A 24,516-nucleotide genomic window follows, 5' to 3' on the forward strand; every position below is an offset into this window, starting at 1 on the left:
TAATTCATAGCTGGTTAAATACACTAAGAATTCTGTCTCCACTGAAAACTCATCTTTTCTCATCTCTAAAACAGATCAATGTTACCTATCAACAAGTACAACAGTTTACCTGGCTTCCTTTTAAACATGAACATGGCCATAAGCTCTTACACAAAATTGACACAGAGAGACTTGTGTGATCTTCCTGGGATGGGTGTAGCCCTTTGTAACCATAACATTCTGAACCCCTAGATTATTTTTCTCTTTAAAAGAAGTAATAGTGTGTTCATCAGTTTTTGCTACTATAACAAAATTTCTGAGGCTGGCTACTTTGTAAAGAACAGAGGTTTTGGGGGGCTCACAGTGCGGGAGGGGAGGGGCCTCATCTGGCAATGGTGTTCTCACTGGCTAAGTCCTCGCAGGACACTGTAAACAAGAGACAGGCAGTGTGGTCTCTCGATTCTTATATTCTTGAATGCTCTTTGGTCTAGCAGTTCTCTAGACAACCCTTTAGAAACACAGATGTCCAACCTGACCTCAGAAAACTGTATTTATAACAGTTGCCCTAGAGGGTTATGATAGAGGGCGTTCCTATTGCATCAGACTATGGGTCCTGGAGGATTCCAAATCAGAACTTGTCCATCAGGGGGCCAAAGAGTTGCCAAAAAAAAAAAAAAGGGGGGGGAGAGGTACCTGGGGTACCTGAATGGAGCTCAACAGCCACACAAAACAGAGGGGAGGGGTATGGCACGAGCAGGAAGTCTGTGAGCAGGTAGAAACCTACAGGAACTTAAGTGATATGGGTAAATAGGGCAGTGCCATTAGAAGACTGAAGGGTAAGCTGCACAGTGAAGTACAATGGGCTGAAAATCTTGCACTAATTCATTTCTGTGATTGCAATATGTAATGAAATGAAATACTCAGCTTCATGTTTCATCTGAAGTACTAGGATAATATCCAACATACAGGGTCCTTGTGGGGATTCATTGGGAAGTCAGGACATAACCAGAAGCACACTGGATGTACTCAGTAACGGTATCAATCATCATTTCAGAGTAATAAAATGAGGGTGATGCTTATACATTTTTTAAAAAGATTTATTTATTTGAAAGAGCAATGGGGGTGGGTTGATGGCTACTGCTGGGGCTAGGGCAAACTGAAGAAAGGAACTCCATTCTGGTCTCCTACATGGGTGGTACAGTAGTTTCACTTTTTTTTTTTTTTGAAGATTTACTTATGTATTTGAAAGTAAGAGCTGGGGGGGGGGGGTTCTATCTGCTGCTTCACTCCTCATATGGCTTCAATGGCCAGGACTGGGCCAGGTCAAACCCAGGAGCTTCTTACAGGTTCCCATGTGAGTGGCAGGGGCCCAGGGGCTTGGGTCACATCCCGCTGCTTTGCTCACTGCATTAATAAGAGTTAGATCATAGGTACAGCAGTCAGGACTCCAGCATCACAGTACCCCAGCATCACAGGCGGCAGCTTAACCGGTCCCTGGTTAACACATTTTTAAATGAAGAACTCCCCATTTCTGTTTGATTCTACACATCCAGAGACAAGATAAATTACTAAATGGAAAATGCATGGTGTTTGACCAACATACACATCTACATTTGCAAAGTATATGTGCAAGTACACCTGAGTCTGCACCAGGCTTTCAGGTCTAGGTCAGCAACAGGCAACAGTGCCAGCTCCTCAAGCTACACACAGAGCCTGGAGCTGCTGGCCCACATGGCTGAACAGTGATGGGCTTGAGATTCCTGAGCCTCAGCCCACAGTTAACGCGAACTCTCCCATTCTGATTTTTTTCATCTGTAAGTCTGCATTTACTGCTTCCAGTATTTGGCAAGAGTTCTCTGTGGTAATGTAGGTGCAGTTAATCCTCAACCGCTGCAGCTAGATTTAATTACATTTAGCATTTCAACACTGAATACAGTATCTCTTGAAGGAACTCCATTAATGCTGATGAAAATGGCTAGAAATTGGTTCAGGAGAGCATGAGGGCTTGAAATGAGCCGAAGCAGACGAAATTCATGAAGAGGGAACGTGTGACTAACGTGGAGGCCATGCAAGAAATAATCATATTCAGAGTCACTCTCCTGTGAGACATGTATTCCAACGTTGCACCAGACATGCAAAACAGGAGCCAGGGCTTGCAGAAGGCAGATACCTACTAACCTTTGTATCTTGTATTGAAATGATTAGATAATTGCCAAACATTTACAATTTACTTTCCTTTAAAAGTGATAAAACCTTAGAGTTCACATACTCAGTATTTTAAAGCCTTGAACAAGTAACAGGTTGCTTTGTAATTAGCCATAATGCAGTGTTTATCAAATTCCTAAAACTTGCTCAGTTACTTTTTTTTTTAAATTTAAGATAAACAAATTTCATGGGTTTCCTCTGAATTTACTTTTGAAATTACATGTGCTAAGTTTAAACTCGACAAATGTGAGATGAACTTGGGATAAAGGCAGATGATTTGATCCATAATGAAAGAAATATATTGTCGGTAGGATTTCCACGTAAGCTAGCATGACCCAAAAATACCAGATAATGTCATGGACATGATTGATATTGATTGGTCATTTTTAGGATCATAAGGATTCTGTTTTATGACAGAGACATAAATATAGCTGCTAACTGATAATGATCACAAAAATAACCCAGGCCAGTGAAATATTTTTCTCAAGTTAAACATGGACAGAAATAAAAACAAGTCATCTATTGCTTTAGAGTTTAGACTTCTCTCTTTTTTTAAAAAAAATATTTACTTATTTGAAAGAAAGGTTTACAGAAACAGAATGAGAGAGAGAGAGAGAGAGAGAGAGAGAGAGAGAGAATCACATCTGTGGCCAGGTTGAAGCCAGGGGCTTCATCCATTTCTCCCACCTAGGTAACAGGGGCCCAAGGACTGGGGCTATCTTCTGCTGCTTTCATGGGCACAATAGCAGGGAGCTGAATCAGAAGTAGAGCAGCTGGAACACAAACCAGTGCTCAAATGGGATGCTGGCATCATACTGTCTGCTTGTCCATTCCTTTGAAGAGGGGGCTGGTGTCCTGGTTCCATGGCTTAACCACTTTCAATACCAGCATCACATATGGTCACAGGTTTGAGTCCCAGCTGTTCCACTTCCTATCCAGCTCCCTGATAATGTTCCTGGGAGAGCAGCAGAAGATGGCCTAAGTGCTTGGGCCCCTGCACCCACATGGGAGATGTGGATGGAGTTCCCAGCTTCTGGCTTCCAGCTTTGGTGTGGCCCAGTTTTCGCCATTTCAGCCATTTGGAAAAGTGAAACAGCAAACAGAAACTCTCTCCTGTTCTCACTCATAACACTTTCTTTCAAATAAACACAATAAATCTTTAAAAAGTTCTTCAGAGAAGGTGCAGAAAATTTACAGAACTTACGGCAGAGCTAACACATTGCAATGTCATGAGTTTCATGGTGGAAGGAAAGGAGGAACAGAAGCTGAAGGTATTTATCAAATTTCCACAGCTAGAGAGAGGGTGGTAAGAAGGGACAAGATTCTGGGTTCTCCTGCTAAGAGTCCATCTGACATCAAGCCATGGATGCAAACTTCTCAACTACTCTTCTGCTGAGAGGCAAGAGACTCAGCTAAGGGTGCTGGTGGGAAGGAAAATGAATTTGCTAGCTATTACTTAGACCCCTTCTCAATTCCTTAACATTGACTAATATACTTTACTGATCATTTTGCGTGCTCACCACTATCTTTTTAATCTGGAAAAAAAAAGCAAAACATATTTGACACTTTTCTATTGAATGACAGGGAATCTATAAATGCAGATCTTCATAGGTACATTGAACAAATATGCCAAGCATGGGTCTGGGTGCTGGGAATGCATCAGTGAAAATAATTAGACAAAAATCCCTGCCCTCACCACGTTTACATTCAAGTGGAGAAATGTGCAGTGAACAAAATGAACGCATAGATGCTGTGTGCCTCCTGCAGTAAAGGCAGCGGAGAAAGGACATTCAGGAAAAGGCCAGCTGTGCAGGGTCATTGAGGTGACTGACCTCACTGGGAAGAAGCCATCTGGGCCAGTGTCGGAAAGATATGAGGGAGGAAGGCATGAACAGATCTGGGTGGGGAGGAGGGGCTGAAGGAGAAAGGGGAGCTGGGGGATGTTCTCAGCCAAGGTTGGCTCGGAGCGTGTTCCAGGAAAAGCAGCCATTTCCCATGCTGGAGCCTAGTGAGCAGCAGGGAAGAACTCTATGGGAGAGTCAGAGTGGCAGGTGCAGAGCACTGTGTCCCTGGGTGGTCCCTCTAGGGACTTGGACCTTTCCTGTCATGCAGTACATTTTCAGAGGATTTCTCTGGCTACCCTCTGAACAGTTCTGATAGTCATTTCTTCCTGGTTATGTTGTGACATTGTTCATCTTTATCCCAGCTAGTGGGGAGAATCGAATAAATACATGTGAAAAGGCATGGCATATACAATGACACTGCCACGTTGTCCTAGCCCTCACCACCATCAGAGCAACTATCTAACTCCATCACAGTTACCGCTTCTCACACCTGGATCCTCACCAGAACCCTTAGTTCTGGAGCCCCAGGGAATGTCTCCTTCCAAGTATGCAGTGACTTCGACAACACTCAAAAAAAGGACTGCAAAACAAATACTACAAAACCCACGAATGATACATGAGCTCTGTGATCCAACTCCAAGTCTGAATTCACCCATTAGTAAGCTACTTATAGAAGCACAACCCTAAATCTTCATGTCTAAGCCATTTCAGCTGAAAGTTTTAGTCGGGATTCTCCATTTCTGGTCCATTTGGATGAGAGCTTGCTTGAATGGCCTGGGAAAATATATTTTTAAACATTTGAAACTACTTTTCTGCTTATCTTATTGTACAAATATATTTATCATTAAAATAGCCCAGAAAGAAGAAGTTTGCAACTTGGCAATCAGAAATCCTCAGAAGTATTTTTTTAAATCACACTTTGATTATGTGCTGAAATGCCTTCTAAAATACTTCTATTGTCTTTAGATGACCCACATGATAGAAACATCAGGATTTAAAGAGAACTTTATAAATAGTTCAAATTTTCTTCTCATATAAAGTTTTTATATTCTGTGATATAAGATAATAAAAACTTATGCTATCTAATTAGTTTTTATTTTTATTTTAAAAATCCTTTGCTTGGATTATTGTGTTCTAGAGTTTTGAAGATTTTGCATCACTTGAATCTATTTCATTGATGTTATGAAGAGTTTGGGTACACAGACAACACATTTCTCACGTGAAGCTTCACAGTTATTTCTTCTAGGATTTAGGCAACATTATTACATGGCAGTCAACATGGAAATCCTTCTCCAAGGTCAAACTTTTCTTAAATGACCATTCTTCATCTGTACCATTAAAGTTTACTTTCATCTCTTAAAAACAAAAAAGATTTCTTAAACTTAATATGATTAACACAGACTTTAAACTTTTAATGATTTGAAATTAAATATTTAGTAAGAGGTGCCCCCAGCGTGTACATAATCCTTTCTTTGTTAGCTTCATTGAAATAAAGCATTTTCATGGCTAGGTGATTAAAATATTAAGACTCATGACACTATGTTTCTCATAAAAAGAAACAATTTTTAAGTGAACTTGGTCATTCTTTGTATTTATATCTGAGTTACAAAGTCATTCACTTTTCAAATGACATCAAGTAAAAGTTTTATTTTTCGATAGTTGTAATCAAGCTGAAATCATTCTTTGCCACTAGTATTATCCACTTGAAAACACTTTAACTTTAAAGCTATTGTGCTTGGAATTCTACAAGTTATATCTGTTTTGTAAATATCTAACCGTCTAATACACAATCCCCCTTCATCATGCCAAATTGCCAGATTTCTCAATCAATTTGTTTCTCTGTTGAGTAGCACAAATATTTTAGCTAAAATGGCAGCACAGGTGAAATCCACAGAGCCATTATAAATTTTGGTCAACGATTCTCTCAGTGAGTTATCTGAAGGCAAGCTATCTGGAGTCACTTGGATGGTAAAGGTTTCCTGTAATTATGGGATGTGTGCTTTCCATTCACACCTGCACCATTTGGAAAAATCAAAACATGTAATTATTGTACTCTAGTTCTAATATAAATCTCAATGAGAACCAAACACTCTCTGGGAGAAAGGGATGCAATGCAACAAGTTAATGGTCCATTACAGTGGATTTTACAGTGACTTTACACAGTAATACTTGTTGGGTGATTTTCATGCCTTTATGGTTTATGAGTAATTTCTTTCTGGGTGGGGTTATTCATTAAATTGTGCACCCGGGTAAAGATAGACCCACAATTTCCAAATCAACTCTTGCTTAATGCATATTGAATTGCAAATATCTATTTACATGGATAACTTTAACTGTCATAAAATGGAAAGCATGTATCTGTGGCATAGGAAATTTTACTAAAAACGGTTTTAAAGAGCTGTAATCGTTAGTTAATAGGGAAATGGCACATCCAACATTACAACCACTTTCTGCTTAATTTGGTTATTTGGCTTTTACTACCTCACTGTTCACACACAGAGTAAACTGACAGCCATGAGATCAGAAGTAAAATTAGACCATCTTTTCTACATGTAACTCACAACCTGCACTTTTAAAACTTTAGCTAAAACCATCACAAAGCATTAATAATGAAATCACTGAAAAACTAAATACAGTTCATTTTCACTTTGTTTCTTTTACCTTTACTGTACCTTTGGAAAAAAATGGTCCTGAAATACTTGGAATGTGTGGTCTAGGCAAACCAGCGGACTTGTCTTCCTTCCTTCCCAGGACGCGCTGCAGGCGGTTCCAGGCATCCACCCACCTGCTCCTCCCTCCCTACACCACCGGCTAAAAGAAACCACAGAGGAGCTCTAAAAGGGCGAAGCGAGGGAAAAGCAGCGAGAACGTCCGGACACCAAATGATCACAGTTTAATTTCTGCTTTCACTCTCAGTTTAGGAGAAAGCAAAGCAAGATGCATCAGAGATCCCACAAGCCTAGTGGCTGCCTTCTTGAGAGAGAATAGAGTTCAGCCAGGCACAAAGGTCTCCATGGCAACAGTGAATTTAGACCCCCACCAGCATTATTTATGCAACATTTCATCACAAAAGGACCCTCCCACCAGCCTGCCTGGCAAATTCTAGTTTTCTAGACTTCCACTCCCTCACCCTGAATTTCTATCTAGACTCAGTTATTTGCATCTAGAGTCTCAGCTGTCTGTATCATGAAAAACAGAACAAAACTAATGAAACAACAACAGCAGCCACAAGCCAGATGACGAAATCATCCTCAAACTGAACCCAGACTTTTTTCCCTTGGTGAATTCTACAGCAAGAAACAGATTCAAGGTTTTTCAAGTCCACATCCAAAGCACTCGTTTTATTTTTCTTCCTTTAAATTTGAAAAAATACTGATTTTCATTTGATTTAAAAGAGAGACAGAAGGAAGGAGATCTTTCATCTGCTGGCTCATTCTCCAAATGCCCTCAACAGCCAGGGTTGGGCCAAGATCCACCCCATCTTCCACAGGGTTGAAAGAGGCCCAACTATGTGAGCCACCATCCGCTGCTTCCCAAGGATCCTTCAACAGGAAGCTGGATCAGAAGCAAAGGAACTGGGATTCCTGATGTGGGATGCAGGTATCCCAAGTAGCAACGTGACTGCTGAGGCACACACCTGCCCCCAAGTCACTCTGGTTTTGATTTCAAAGATGGACAATTGTACAGTGACAAGTAGCAAGATCTAACTCAGAGGGCTCACGGAAAGGTGAACTTGTCTAGAAGTCGCTTTTTGAAGTTAAGTTTTATACATTGATAACAACCGCAGCTATTACACTACCTCAGCTTCATTGAAGTCTTCTACTTGATTCTGCTTCAGCCACAAAACCCAGCCAAGTATTTTAGTAGTTTTTATTGAACCATATAATAAATGGAACCCAAGTCCACAGTATATAATTAGATGACCAGCAGCAAATTATTGTAAACAGAGATAGAACCCAATGCAATTAGACTGCTTTAAGATATCAGCACAAGTTTCCCAACTTTAAAACAATGCACAATATAAATTGTTAGGATAATACTTGACAAAGTTGAAAGAAACGTGCAGCCTTCGCTGAAGTGTTGTATTTCGTGTTGTAATAGCTGAAATAAGAACTGAACAAGGTGACTTTTAAAAATGAGGTTTTGATCATTTTCCAGACGATCAAAGCTTACTAATTAAAAATTTAAACAGTGTATACTTTAAAAAAATTGAGAGGCAGAAAGAACAAACAGGGAGAAAGAGAGAGACAGATGAACAGAGTGGGTGAGCTCATATCTGCTGGTTTCCTCCCCAGTCACCTGTAAGTCCCTGATACTCAATCCAGGTCTCTCACCTAGTAGCAGGGACCCAACCATGTGAGCTACCACCTGCTCCCTCCCAGGGTACACGTTAGCATGAAGCTGGAATTGGAATGGGAGCTGTGACTTGAACCCAGCCACTCTGACAAGGGATGTTGTTGTCCCAAGTGATGTCATAACGACTAGGCCTGCCCCCAGACACTGAATTTTTATCAAGCACAGGGTAGTTCTTACAGCACACACTCCCCACAACAATTCCACTGTTCTTTTAAAATGGCTGCACATCTAGACCTAAATCATGCACCCTGATTTTCATCTTGACTCTATGCTGGCTATATGAAAAAACTGCAAGAAAATTCCCAAGTGCTGACATTTCCTGTGAATGCATATTTCAGATGATATTCTGTGGCCTGCAAGGCAGACACAGGTCCCTCACATATAATCCAAGCAGACTGTATTCCCCTGGAACAGGATACACCCAGGAGCTCCAGGAGTGCGACTCCTTTCATCCCCCAAGGTGTCCTTGCGACTCTGCCCCTCTCAGGTTTTTTCCCTCCTAATTCTGAAGAAATCATTCAGATAGTCCTCTGACTCGGAAAATTGCAGGAGGGAATTAGAAAGGCGGGCTGGTATTTCCCTTTTGCAAGAAAATGACTTTGCCAAGTGAGAAACGTGAACATCACAGCAGCTTATGGGTTGGCTCCCAGTGGTCTCTGTTCTGTTTTTCTTGTCTTCTTTTCAGTTGTGTCCATGTCTGTTTTCCCCCGCTTTATTTCCACAGAGCACGGCTCCTCATAGTTGCACTGTCCACCCTTCAAGATGCTTCTAACATCATTGCATTTCAGCAATGGCTTCATTGTTGCCTTTTTTTTTTTTTTTTTTTTTTTTCCCTTTACTCTCCAAGACCACTTTCCCTTCTTGGCCAGATCTGTGTTAGTCCTTTGTACCTTCTTTGTCTTAGGGCCTCTTCCTTGATTTCATTTTCCCCCATGATTTTAAATTTGGTTAGCCACAAAAAAAAAAAAAAAAAAAAAAAGGCAGGGCCAGCTCTGTGGCGTAGTAGGCTAAGCCTCTGCCTGTGGGGCCAGCACCCCACAAGGGTGCCAGTTAGATTCCTGGCTGCTCCTCTTCTTAAGCTCTCTGTTATGATATGGGAAAGCAGTGAAGGATGGCCCAAGGATGGCACCTGCACGGGAGACTTGGCGGAAGCTCCTGGCTCCTGGCTTTGGAATGGTCCAGCTCAGGCCATTGTGGCCATTTGGGGAGTGAACCAGCAGATGAAAGACCTCTCTCTGTCTCTCCCTCTGTCTGTAACTCTTCCACTCAAATAAATTAAAAAAAAAAAAATATGGCTAACTCTCTCTCACATTACCTGGAGGTAATTTTATCTTTTTTGTATACTTCATCCTGTTCCTTTTTTTTTTCTGATTTCTTATTTTTTCTTTTGTGTTGTTAACCCATTGTCTTCTATTCATGCTTTTTGGTTTATTAGTGATTTTTCAATGAAGGCAAATTTTTCCTGGTTGGTCTTGCTAAATATTAGACCGGGAAGGAGAAGAGTGCCGAGTATGAGGGAAGTGAAGAAGCAGGACTCTAACCACGTGGTTCCTCACCCCCCCCCTTTCTTTTTCTTTTTCAATGAAATATGCAAATTGTGTGAAGCCCAGAAAGTGAGGTATAAACCCTATAGACCTCCTATATATGAGCATGTGACTGATTCTGCTCCTAGTGTTACTAAAAACAGAATTTAATTCACTTTTTTTGTATTTTTGTTCATTTTAGTGCTTCTAGGAAAGAATTAGAATAAACTGAACATTGTAAGACACTCAACATAATTAAATCAAATCCCAAGTAGGCATAAATAATTGTTTTTGATAAAAATTCAACATTTATAATTCAAAAGGGAAAAAAAGTTTGGAAACTAGGAATAGAGGGGAATCTCCTCAATTTGATGATAACTAAATACTAATTGAAAAATTACAACCAGAGGTAAATATGGAAAACTTCCTCAAATATATTAGCTATCATTCATTGTTATTATCATTTTCACTTTAATATTGTACTGAAGGTCTTGGGTAATACAGTAAAAAACAAAAACCACTACAAAAATAATATTTAGAGTACCCACAGAAAAACACCCAAGTAGTATAAGACTATCTCACTAAACACCATACAACATTATCAAAATTAAGGCACACCTAAATGACTGGGGAACATAACATGTTTATGGATTGGCAGACTTAATCTTGCAAAGATTTCAATCTCTTGGATTAATGATAGATTTAATACAAGTCCAATCAAAACCTCAGCATGTTTGTTTTCTTGGGGGTTGGAGGCCTAAAGCAATAGATGCTAGATTTTGAAACTTCTATGGAAATGCAGAGGGCCAAGAAGAAAAAGAAGAAATCAGGATGGCTGATAGATAACACAGTGGTGCAAGAAGAACAAACAGTGAAACAGCAGAGCACGCAGACATCACACCACACATGCACCTGCTCCGTGTGAATCATGATGCCACGGGGAAGAGAATCAACACTCTGATCTGGTTAAAAAAAAAAATGGCAACTTGACCCCATCACCAAAAACATAAAAAACTAGGTACTGACATGAAAAGGGGTGAGAATAAAAGAAACAACATCTCTGTGACCTTGAGGTAGGCCAGCATTTCCTTTCTGGACACAGAATATGCTAATCATAAAAGGACATTAAAAAGTTATAATTGAGACATATTAACATTTGGAAATTCTGTTTACTAAAGATACCATTAAGAAATTGAAAGTGCACCAGTAGGAAATATTTTTACTCTTTTTCTTTATAAATATGTATAAATCTGGAATGTAAAATACTGAAGAACTAATTTGCAAACCCATAAAAACAGGGCAAAATATTTTAATGGCCACTTCAGAAAAAAAGATATTCCTATGGCCAATGAATAAATAAAAAGATTATAAACCTTGTTCCTGTTTAGGATTCACAATTTTGATCACTATGGGATGTTACTACCCATCCATCTGAATGGAAAAGAGTATGAGAGAGACAAGCAAAGAGCAACAGCATGACCAAATATTGGCAAATATCATGTGTTATCAGAACTTCTATATATTATAAGTGGGCATGTTAAATGGTAAAATAAATATGATCTTTGACCTTCTCTTCTAAATGTTTGTATATGCCCACTCTATTTCTCAGCCATGGTAGTCCCTAGGAACACAACAGCAGAAACGTCACGTGGTCCCAATCAGACACTGCTGGAATGCCCAGTGACTAGGTGCACCGTGTATGGTGCACAGTGAATTAATAACTCAGCACAGACAGTAAACCCTCCACCACCACATGCAAGATAATGACTGAATCCCACATAGAATTAAACAACTGTACTTAGTGGCAAATGTGCTCTTCTGTAGGCATGTAATACTTAAAAAAAGAATGTCTTCAATTATTCTTGAGTCTAGATTTTTGGAAGACTTAACAGACAAGTGTGTATAAAATTAGGAACACTGTTTACTTTTGAATATTCTTGATTTTTTTTAAAGGTATTTCTGAGGCCAGCAAGGTGGCTTATCAGGTGGAGCAGCAGCCTGCAGTGTTGGCATCCCACATGAGCACCAGTTTGAGTCCTGGCTTCTCCACTTCTGATCAGCTCTCTGCTGTGGCCTGGGGAAGCAGTGGAGGTTGGCCCAAGTCCTTGGGCACCCGCACCCATGTGAGAGACCCAAAAGAGGTTCCTGGCTCCTGTCCTTGGATTATCAGAGCTCTGGCTGTTGCAGCCATCTGGGGGGGGGGGGGTAAACCAGCAAAAATAGGACCTCTCTGCCTCTGCCTCTGCTACTCTGTCTTTTTTTTTTTTTAACAACGTTTTCCATTTTCTATGTTTTTTAATTAATTTATTTGACAGGTAGAGTTATACACAGTGAGAGAGAGAGAGAGAGAGATAGAGAGAGAGAGAGAGAGAGAGAGAAAGTTGGTTCACTCCCATGAAAATGGCTGTAACCACTGGAGTTGCGTGGAGCTGCACCAATCCAAAGCCAGGAGCCAGGAGCTTCTTCCTGGTCTCCCACATGGGTGCAGGGGCCCAAGCACTTGGGCCATCCTCCACTGCTTTCCCAGGCCACAGCAGAGAGCTGGACTGGAAGAGGAGCAACCGGGACTAGAACTGGCACCCATATGTGATGCCGGTACCCGCAGGTGGAGGATTAACCTACTGTGCCACAGCACTGGCCCCTGTAATTCTTTCAAGTAAATAAAAAAACTTTTAAAAAAGGCATTTCCACCAAGATCCTTGTCCATTTCATTTTTAAAAGTAAATTAAGGATATTTATGTTGTACAAAATAAAGGTACAACTAAGGATGGAGGATTTACTATCTGGTGTACTATAATAAATTTTAAAATGATTGAAGATGTGGTGATCCTCTTGGACAAAAAGAAAGAAAGAAAACTACATTTTAACCTGTTGACCATTTTTATCTACTCAAAATGATAGCAAAGTGGAGGACCAATTAGCACCAACACTGGACACTGACACAAGTAAATTTAATGTCAATTTAAAAAATTTCTCTTCATTAACACAATATTTAGAAGAACATTTGAAAAAAGACTTGGTTCTTTCCTGAAATTTTGGCATTACATTTTCTGAAAATTCACATTCCAAAGTAAAACTCTGTAATTCTATTTATTATCCTTGCAGACTCTAAGGTATAAAATTACACATGATCGACAGCCAAATTACGGAGTCTGACTTCCAAGGGACAGGATGCAACTCCGGCATGAAGATGCTGAGCGATTAGAGAGTTGCAAGGAGGAACATTCTGGGGGCCAACTCAGCCTTTCATTTGCAGTCCAGCAGTTATCTGCTGCCCATGGCCAAAGTCGATAGAGGGGGTTGGTAATGGCAAGAAGAGGAGAAAGGGAAGAGGAAGGAAGTCAAATAAACAATGCTGGACTTCTGCCTGGAGCCCTGGCAGATAAAACTGAAACTGCATGCTGCCTGCCGCTGCCCTAACACTCTTCAAACCTAGCGTGGGACACGGTAAATAAATAAGTCCTGAGTACTGAGACGAGCAATATGTGTTGTCATGCACTAGCTCGTGTTCATCAGGGAAAACCAAATCCTACTAACAAAAGATGCTCTTGTTATCATTTGCTCTATCTGGGTACGAACTCTTTATTTGGGGGTTTATAGTAGCTACCCGTTCCTTCACTCTATGCCTTGGACTAAAGCTTGCGTGATGACAGATTAAGAAGAACAAAAGTGTTCATGGGCAGATTTGAAAGTAACTCTACTGTATTCAAAGCACCCTTGGTTTCTGAAATAGGATGTGAACTTGTAATAGTTCAGCAAGCCCTTCTGCATTTTTGACAATGCAAACTTTCAATCTATGAAATTCAAATGATTGTACATTTACAGCATAAAGAAAGCTTGAAGAGAGGAATTTCTAGTTACCAAGTACACAGTGGCAAAGATTGCAAGTGAACATATTTAGAGATCACTTTTTAAAAATACACTAATTTGAGGTAAAGGAATATGTAAGCTATATAGATGATTTGCAATTGCCTCCTAATATACAATAATGCACTGATATTGCTTTGAATATGTGCTCTTTCCCGGTAATAACAATAATAGCAAATATAGAATTCTCACTTTTCAAGCAGTTTCACTCCTCTCTCCTTTCTCTCTCTCTCTCTCTCTCTCTCTCTCACACACACACACACACACATACACGCATTCATGTACATATGTTTGCATGCCAAGACAGGTTGCAATTTTTCCAACCACAAAACAGCTTTTCCTCATGTCAGAACCTCCTAGTTATTACCAGATTGAAAGTGTCTATCATATTTTACACTTCTGCATATCTCAAGCATATATTTAAAGGACTGGTCTTTGAAGAAACAGTTCAAAAATCTCTGATACCCAGAATATTGTATAAATCTCTTAGCATTAAGAGTGGCATTTGGTTCCATTTTTTGCATAATTAGCTCATGTCATCTGATCTCCTCTAACATCTATGTAAAGTGGTGATCATGAATAATACTTGTTCAAAACAGAGTGAGCTCTGTTTCTTGCCTGGACTTAGGTATTATGTCATTGCCCTTGGTTGAGGCACCTAAGGAATACCAATAAGAGGGCGCACATGACTAAGCATTTTAAGTTCTTCCCACAGTGTGCTTGGTAAAACACTAGCCAAAGAGACTCGTTCAAAAGTATTTCTTTACAAAAAGTACTAAACAGATAAATAAGCTTTAAAGAAATCAGAGAGTCCATTTAAAACAAATGCAAGCCAGTTTTTGAAAACACACAGCATTTCAATACATCAAATCATAACTAGACACACATTTTTGTATAGCTCTCCATAGGACATAGTCTCCTTGAGTGTTATCACAGTTTCTGGCTTTTAGTCTGGAACATTCTGTCTTCTAACTTTAAAGAGTTAACTTGTGGCTTGGGAAGTTAAGAGGCAGAGGATGGTGGTTATAGGGGCTCGGTCAAGGGGATGAGGTATTACAAGGGACACACAGCTCAACATGACTGGCTATACTTCTAGGACTTTAATGGTTTGTTTTTTTCTTTTTTTTATGCTTGTCAGTATCTTTCAAAAGTTGAAAATGGTATATAAATATTTGGTCATGAATCTTTCATGAATTATGGTGGATTCGTTATGTTTCTTCATCAACGCCTGAGAACAATCTTTTTTTTTTTTTAAGATTTATTTTATTTATTTGAAAGGCAGAGAGAGAGAGGAAAGAGAGAGGTCTTTCATCTGCTGGTTCACTCCCCAAATGGCTGTCACGGCTGGAGTGGGCGGGGCCAAAGCCAGGAGCCAGGAGCCAGGAGCTCTTTAGGAGCAATCCTCCACCAATCATGGTTGTCTACCATTTCCAAGAGAATTAAGAGAATTAAGGTCAATGCTATAGACCACATTTTAAAAACCTTTACTGCAAGCTGGAGGAAGAAAAATGGTATCTTTTAATATAGGGATTAATGATGAAGTGCTAAAAATACACTTTGGTCCCCATGGCATTTTATGAAAAGCACAAGATATAACTGAAACCTTTCAGAAACAAGTATGAAACTTTAATATTTCCTGAAGATACTATTTATTAACAACCCACTCAAAAGCCATCAAAAGGGGGTGGCTGGTGTTGTGGCACAACTGGTTAAGCTGTCCCTGGGATGCCCACATCCCATATCAGTGTACCTAGGAACCATTCGAGCCTCCACTTCTGGTCTGACTCAGCTTCCTGCTGCTGTGCACCCTGGGAGGCAACAGAGGATGGCTCAAGTACTTGAGCTTCTGCTACCCAGATTGAGTTCCTGGATCTTGGCTTTGGTCTGGCTGCTGTAGGCATTTGGAGAGCAGACCAGCAGAAGGAAGAGTCCTCCCTCCTCTCTCATTCCACCTTTCAAATAAATAAAAACAATTTTAAATTTACAACACAATACATCAAAAAGATGTAAGTGTTTATAACAACACAAATATATGGGGCAATGTGCTTTAGTAGATAGAACAGGATGTCACAAATATTTATCCTGGAAAATTAGATGAAAAAGAAAGTATTACAAGGGAAAAGTTATACACCCAAGAAAATTTCATCTCAAACCCATATTTGTCTACTTTTAGAACTTTTTTGAAGTATTAAACATATTTATGTATTATTATTAAATTATTTGAGTTTTTTCCAATAACTCCTATTGTGTATGTAATCTCAAATCTGCGAGCAGTCTTACCAATATATAGTATTTTTTGACAATAATGACATCTATGACTGGAAAATAAAGTTTTTGCCTTTTATTTTTGCTAGATCCTAAAATTCCAAAAAGTAGGAACCTCTATTTATCAATGAGATCAGTTAGGACCAAAGGTGAAATTTATTCCTGGGACTGCAATTTTGCAATAAGTCAGGGCAATAGGAAAGGAATTAATAAACACAGTTTAGACTTTTCATGGGGTTATATAGGCCACAGAGTTTGTTACTTTGATTGTAGGAAGTGGCACATAGATATGGCTGATTTCTTGACAGTTGTATTGCATGCCTGGGAACCTTGAGGGCAGAAGTTTGTTCTGGTCTTACGATGACATTCTGCTGCCATCCAGCTGATACTTGAGCTACAATGCTGAGGGATTTCAAAGTTAAGAAGCAGCTCCAAAATGCATCAATACTGCTTGCTTTCATGAATATGTGAATCAACTTCCACTTCCCTGTGTACCATCTGTGTTCCCTTATCTGACACTGAGGTTTTCAGTTACTTAGAAGGATTATGTAAGTGCATGAATATAGATCTATTGTTTTTATATCAGTGTGTGAAAAGTGTTTGCTCAAATCCAAATTCTGAGCAATATTTGAGGCACACTAAAGTGAAAAAAGGTCTATGTATAATATGTATGAAACATTTTCTATAGCAACATTCAGTAAAATTGTGTGCTTTCTCGAAGTCAAAAAAATACACCAACAATTGAGCCAGTGTGTTTGCACATCTTTTTAGAGGAAGACTAGCCCAGGAAATTGTATTTCAGAATTCCTGAGCAGAGCACTTTCAGACAATGATGTTAGTAATGAAAGGAATGTCAGCAATTAGCTCAGCAGTAGTAGTGCAGAAGTCAGAGGCAAGGAGAATCATGGTGGTAAGAATGCAACAGGAACAACACACAAGCAGACAGGTACACACAACTCTGAGTGCCTGTCTGCTGATGAGACTAAGCTCACAGATAAAGATCAGAGCTTAATGAAAAGAGAGTAAAGAATTCTCAGTCTAATAAACACTGCAAGCTGATGGGCTTAAAGCATCAGGTGTTTTTTTTTTTTTTTTTGAATGATACACCATTTTTGTGAGACTATAAGTAGATTACAAATATTTTAGAATACTTGATCTCAGAAATGGAAGGATAACCATGGATAAACAATATTTTATATTTGTCTATGTATAATGTTGGACACCACATTATTTAACAATTTTAGAAAAATTAATATTTTTTTCATTAAAAATAATTTATTTGAAAGGCAGTGTTACAGAACCAGAGAGAGGGAGGGAGGGAGAGATGGAGGAAGGGAGGGACATAAGAAGAGAGAGGGAGACAGAGAGAGAGAGAGAGAGATAGAGAGAGAGAGAGAGAGAGAGAGAGAGATCGGATCTTCCATTACTGGTTCACTCCCAAATGACTGTAACAGCTAGGGATGGGCCAGGCTGAAGCCAGAAGCTTAGAACTCCATCCAAGTCTCTACTGTTTTCCCATGTGCATCAGCAGGGAGCTAGATCAGAACTGAAGCAGTGGGGACTTGAACCTGAGCTCATATGGGATGCCAGTGCTGCAGGTGGCAGCTAAACCCACTGTGCCATAATGATGGTCCCACTTTGTTTCTTTTCGACATAGCATTGTTTTCATCATTTTTATGTTTATGAACTAATTGAAATAAGATTCTATTTCCTTGAATTTGGTGTGGACTCATAATACTATGGAATGCAGTATATTGTTCTGTAAGAATTTTATTTTTCATGCAGAAAGTTTTCCACAAAGGAATGTACAGCATATTAAGCCACAAATAATTGGAACAGATTTAATTCAGGTTTTTAAAGTAAAATTAAGATCTCTAAATTCTAATGTAGCCTGAAATTCTTAATCATTTTAAATTTATTGAAATTATTTTATTAAATTTAGTTGTAAATATTTAATTGTTCATTCTCACAGCTCATGATAATTTTAATAACTGATATTTTTCTACATGAGAAGATGTATCATAATGATAATATATAAATACAATGCCTACGGTTTATAAAATGGTTTATATAAATTATCACTTCTGATGTTAATAATCCTTCTAAGAGCTATGAATATCTAAAATGGAACTATATTGTGAATTTAATAATAGGAAGGTAATTTATATCAAAATTCTTATTTGGGAAGTTAAATTATCACTCTAATTATGATAATACTCAGGCATATTTTATAACATACTCAGTATTGCTCATTAACATAAGCCTGAGTACTAAGTTTCAGACCACCCACCTGAGCACCTCCAACTCACTCTCTCATGGAATCCTCTAAACAGTTTCCTCACATTGGGAAAAGTGACCTCCTCCCTACTACCCCTTGTTCTCATGCAAGAACATTCCTGCTAGATTTTGGTAATGAAGCCTCCTTAATAATAAAGGTATATAATGCACTGAATGGAAATCAATGATTCAATATCATTTTAATCTATTTATTATACAACGCCCCATCATAATTTAATTTTGAATATTGCAAATGGTTCATAACAATGTACTAGCATCACTGCTTCAATATTAACATTATCATAATTAGGAAAGTGTAAGTAGGAATTTATTAGAGGGTTTTTTTTTATTATTGGTACCAAGAATAACTCCATTATTTCTGTCATCTGGGAAGATTTGTGAATGCAAAGCAACACAATGAAAATTCCTTTTTCTGCAGGTTCCCCATGGACATGTGTCAGAATGCATGAAAACATTATGACATTAGATAGCGCTATGCAAACACTTTCTTGGCAAACTCAGCAAGAAACAAGGGCACTGTCCTATGGCCATGGAACCGAGGGCTTTTCATCCAGTCATCTGTCCAAATGGGAGAGTGACACACAGAGCCAGTGAGGACAGAGGTGGAATTATCTCATAACATTCAGGTTTGGAAAAGACAGAAACCAACAGACAGTTTTACTATCTCCTTAAATAGTAAAAACAAAAACAAACAAACAAACAAAAAAACCCCACAAAACAACAACAACAACAACAACAGTCTAGAATACTACTTTTCACTTTCCAAGCTAATAATATTAAACTATGACGCCAGGCTGAAGGAACCCTTGTTCTATAATTCTCCTGTACTGGAAGAAACCCAAAGTCAATGAGGAGACAAATCCATTATGTACAGTGCAACATAATAACTGTTGATTTAAGAAATTATTTTGATAAATAGTATGTAGAAGAATCATTTGGCAATGTAAAAGTCAAGATGCTTCCCGGGGCTATCCTGTATCCTCTTATAGTTATTTAGGGCAGTGTTTCACAATGGGCATCTTAAGGACCACAGACAAGAAACTGCTGACCTTAATGCCTTCACTCCAAAATGCAACATGAAGTCATCATCAGGCTACAAGTCGAACAATCACTGCTCTGTAAATCGAACGCATTCTCATCTCCATTCAGCACACTAAAAAGGATGGTCATCTACTTTTATAATAAAATATTGTCAGTTCTGGTGTGCAAAATGGATTCTAGGCATTGCTAACATGAACCATCCCATGGCACAAGCAGAATTCGTTTATCGACATTATAATTTTAATGTCATCATGGCAGCAGCTGATGATTTTCAACTTCACAGCTCCTTATTGGTGTCTCTGTCTCTGTCAGGACCTCATGTGCTGCATCAGGGCCCTTGAAAACCTTGCTTGTCATAAGGCAACCGTGATTACTCTGTCATGTACCTGTGTTGAAAGTGAAATAGACTGCAGGCCCCCAAGGAACCTAGAGTAAATGGCTAATTACAGAGCTTGCTGCATTTGGCATTACAATCATATTGTTTAATGTAAACATAAAGCCCAAGAAGATTATTTTCCCCCAGAATGAAAGGCAATGAACATGGACAGTGTTTGCACTTATAATATAGAAATGACAAATATTCTGAGATGTCTACTACATAGCTCAACAAAGTATTAGAAAGGTGTCTCGTTTTAATTCTCATTCACCCATTTATCTATTCAACAAATAGTCATTAAATGCCTATTTTCTTTGGGCATCGCCAAAGGCAGTGAAAGAAACGGATGTGACCCTGTCCTCACCTAGATTTTAGCCCAGCTGTATTCTGGAAATAATCAATATCTGACATCTGCTCCTGCTTTGCCTAGAAACTCAATTTCCCTTCTTTGAAACAAATTAGTTTATTTATTTCCATGGTGACTTGCATATAGTAAACATTTAATCATGTCCTGACAGATTGAATTAGCATTTTCTTCTTAAACTGATGAATGGATAGTATCAAGGCATATCCTGAAACTCCACTGTTATTGGTTACACACAAAGGATGGAAATAAGAGCACAGATACCAACTACTGCATGTTTGTGAGCGTTCATCATCACAGTCTTGTTTCTCTTTTTCCACTGAAGTCTCAGAAGCTGGAATGCAGTCCAGGCAGAAAGGGATCAGGTTTGGAATAAAGACAGAGTTTCAGTTATGCAGCTTCGACTTACGACCTCATGTTTTCATAGGCATCAAGCTGGCCAGAAAATACAGACTCTCTTCTTGTTACTGTGAGTTGGGTAGTTTGTATTAAGTACATATTGTGCAAAATGCTGCGTGTATTTCACCAGCAACTCTCAAACTGCACAGTACTTGTTCTCTTGTTTAAAAATGAGTGCGATTCAAGAATGGGAGTGACTCATGTCGAGCTACAGGCTTGTGGTTGGTGGTGCATGGTCTGAGCAAAGTTCCACCTCCAAGCCTCCCGCCTTGCCCTGCTGTGTACCGACCTGCAGCTTTGCCAGTGTCCCCAAGCCCTGTCCATGTTCTCCTACCCCTGCCTTGATGGCCTCTGGTTTTCCAAATCCCTTTGTTCCCTCTCTCCAATAAAGTCTGGGGCTCATCTTCTCCAGACGTTTCCAATTCTCTGATATTACCTGGACACAATTAAACATCCATGACCCAAAATCTCAAAAAGTGCTTCCCTTTGATATTATCATACTGAGTGGGAATTGAAATGATCAATTTAAAATGTCAAGTACATCAGTGGAGGGATGAGTGGGAGATCCTCATGAGCCTTTCTGTCAGTCTTTGGTTTCAGAGCCTAGAGATCTGCTTGAACCTTTTTCCTACCAGAGACTACAAAACGTGTAATTGGAGACAGGGGAACAAGAGGCAGGCTTGGGTCTCAGGTTGTGAAGGAATGGATACCTGCTTCCTCTTCAGTAACTGAGAAGAGTGGCCAGAGAAAGGGCCAGCCTCAGTCACCTGCCACAAACCACTCAGCTAATCACCTGCCATTTCTAGGCTTTCTTCTTTCCTGCCCTGGAAGTTTTTTTGTGTGTGTGTGCCCTTACATTGTCAGTTGTTTGCTGCAATCTTCCATATAATTTAATGATTAACTTTACTAAAAATGCCAAGAAGACGACATTTAAAAATATTATGAATTTAGTTTGCATTTATTCTTAGAAAACTACTGAATTTTTAAAATGTATCTGTGGTTCTGAAAAGTTTGGAGTAAACTTAAATAAAAATGAACCTATATAAATTTTAGTGTGATGTAGCAATGGATCCAGAGCTAGTGGGCCTCTTCTAAGTTCCCATTAGGGCCCTGGGTTTCCTTGGGGAAGTTACTTATCTTGTCTTAAGTGAAGTTTCTTTATTCATAAAATAGAAATTTTATATAGCTTAATTCAACAACAGTCTACAGAATTATAGTGTGATTAATCTACAAGATTTTTTGTGGTCAAGCAATTAGTCTAACATATATTTATATCCTCCCAGTGTGTATGGGATCTCTGAGAAGAGCCCACAGCATAATAGCATCCACAAACACCCATGCTTATGGAATGAACATGTACGAATGATAATAACTTTTATTCCACAAGAATATAAACATGCAGCATGGACACAATGCCAGTGCTTCCTAGGGGCTGAAGATTTGATGCTGAGAAAAACAGACAAGGGTCTCACATTATAATGGGAAGTGATAGACAATTAACATCCACCACAACAGATGACTTCTTGTGGTGATGGTTGCAATGAGGAAATCCAGAGTCTAGTAAGGAGGGAGGGCATTTGTGAGAACAGACAGGTCCATGTGGACTATATGAAGACTGGACTTTATTCTAAGTATTGAAGGAAGCCATTAGAAGGATCTAAGTGACATGACTCAGAAGCCATTTTTTTAAAGTATCAACTTAATATATATTCAGGTGTACCTCCACAGAACAATAGAAACAAGAGCAGTCTTGTTTGGATCTGAAAACCATGCTTCTTAGAAATCATTAGGTGGCCACAAAGTAGGCTATTGTAAATACTCAAACACAGTAGCAGCTCAGATTAGGGTGGCAGTGATGGAGGGAGAGAACCAAGTGTATAGAGCTAACAGGAAAGACAGCTATGAGAGGAAGAATTTAGAGTTGTCCCCTCCCACACCAAAATCCCCACCCACGGTTATTTAAGCAAACATTCACTCAGGTTCTACTGTGAAAGGTCTTTGAAAATACACTTGCGGTTCCAAGTCAGTTGATCTACAATAGGGACGCTATCCTGGATCATTCAGATTCATACACTCTAATCTCATGAACTGATAAAAGCCAACACGTTCTCCAGCTACAGCTAGAGATACGGCAGAAGAGGCAAGGAATGAAGCTAAAGGAGAGGTCAGAGACTGAAAGCAGAAGAGAGAAGAAGGAAACATGAGCTAAGCAACACACGTGGACCCTTCATTGGGAATGATCCTTGGCCAACAGGAAAATGGAGACCTGAACCCAAGACTGCACAGAGCTCAATCCAGGCGACAACCTAAATAATCCTGGAAGCCAATTCCTTTCCAGAACCTCCAGAAAGGAGAACAGGGTGCTGACACCTTGATTTTAGCCCAATGAGACTCCTGATGGATTTCTGAGACTGTAAGAGAAATACATATGCATTGTTTCATGGCACTAAGTTTGTAGTAAATGGTTAGGGCAACAACACAAAACCAATAGAGCAGTGGGATAGTGTGAGAAGGGAAGAGGAAGAAGAGAAGCATCAGGATGACTCGGCTGTTTAGAGTTTAGGGAACGGTGGGATGGATAACAGAGATGCAAGAGAACAGAAGCAGACACCTGCTAACAGCTCTCAACCCCCAGGGAACAGGACAAAAAACAAGTTTTCTTTTGAACACACAGATCTTGAGATGTCTATCATTTGCCTAACTGGAGTTGACAAGATGGCAAGTGGAACTGCAAGTTCAAGGAAGAGGTGAGGGCCAGAAATGTCAATCAGCTTCATCAATGTGTCATAAACACATAAATGACTTTTAAAAAATGGTGCTGGGGGCTGGTATTGTGGCATAGTGGGTAAAACTGCCTCCTGCAATGTTGGCATCCTTTATGGACAGTGATCTGTGCTCTGGCTACTCCACTTCTGATCCAGCTTCCTGCTAATGGCCTGAAAAAAGCAGAGGAAGATGGTTCAAGGACTTGTTGAAGCTCCTGGTGTCAGGCTTCAGACTGGCCCAGCCTTGGCCATTGTGATCATCTGAGGAGTGAATCAGTGGATGAATGGAAGAACTCTGTCTCTCTTTGTAATTCTGACTTTCAAAATAAATAAATCCTTTTAACAAATGGTGCTACCCTTGTTCCGCTAGCCATATTCTTAAAGAGAGAACATTTTCAACATCTGTCCATTAACAATATCCAGGGAAAATCAGGAACACCAGGAAGGAAAGGAGATCCACCCTGCTATGGGCTGACCTGTATCCCTTAACAAAGAAATGCTGGCATCCTGATCCCCAGCCCACGTGAGTGAGACTGTATTGGGAGGCAGGGCCTTAACAGATGCAATCAAAGCAAAATGTGGTCATAAGTTTGTAAAGAGGAAAAATTGGGACAGAGACATGCACACAGGGAGAATAATGTGTCACTCCGAATACAGAGATGTGGGAAATGCTTCTACAAGCCAGGGAACCTCAGAAATCACCAGCAAACCACCTGAAGCTACAGAAAAGGCATGGAGCTGTAAGGACTATAAGGATAGTCTTGGAAGGAACCAGCCCTGCCTACAGCTCAAGCTTGGACTTGGGGCCTCCAGAACTGTGAGACAATATATTTCTGTTATAAAGGTACTCAGTCTGTGGTACATTTATATATATATAACAGTCCTACAAACAGAATCCACAACCAAAACTGTGAAGGGGACCCCAGAGAAAGCCACACAGACTTATGTTTAATAGAATGGTCTCCATATCTTTCATATTTAATATTATCACCCACTTAAACGTAAGTATAATGGATTGAACTATGGCAAGAAAATAGTTTATTAAAATAACTGCAACAGTGTTCTTACAATTTTAATTACTTAGTTTTTAAGAAAGAGCACACATATATTAATTGTCAACGGTAAATTCCCTTATAAGTTAGTTCTTTTATTACATGGTCTTAAAATGTATTGCAATTCAATTGACACAAATTATTTTTGAGTATCAATCCTCCATGAAAAATTATGGAGAGAA

At 39.4% G+C, this 24,516-nt stretch overlaps 1 protein-coding gene across 7 annotated transcripts in view; it reads right to left on the minus strand.

Annotated features, from left to right (window-relative positions):
- The window catches only part of CTNND2 (catenin delta 2), a 982,006-nt gene that overhangs the window by 640,232 nt on the left and 317,258 nt on the right, over nucleotides 1-24,516 (minus strand). The window contains exon 1 of one of the 7 annotated variants that reach the window (XM_070056590.1): nucleotides 6,701-7,042. The exons of 5 other annotated variants lie outside the window; for them this stretch is intronic. In XM_070056590.1, coding sequence (XP_069912691.1) covers nucleotides 6,701-6,805 — 105 coding nt within the window. In that variant the 5' untranslated portion in view covers nucleotides 6,806-7,042. Of the gene's footprint in view, nucleotides 1-6,689; nucleotides 7,043-24,516 lie in introns of those variants that run through there. One more of the 7 variants, XM_070056592.1, reaches the window with a different exon arrangement.

The sequence above is a fragment of the Oryctolagus cuniculus genome, chromosome 14 (assembly GCF_964237555.1).
Source record: "Oryctolagus cuniculus chromosome 14, mOryCun1.1, whole genome shotgun sequence".
In the NCBI taxonomy this organism is placed as follows: Eukaryota; Metazoa; Chordata; class Mammalia; order Lagomorpha; family Leporidae; genus Oryctolagus; species Oryctolagus cuniculus.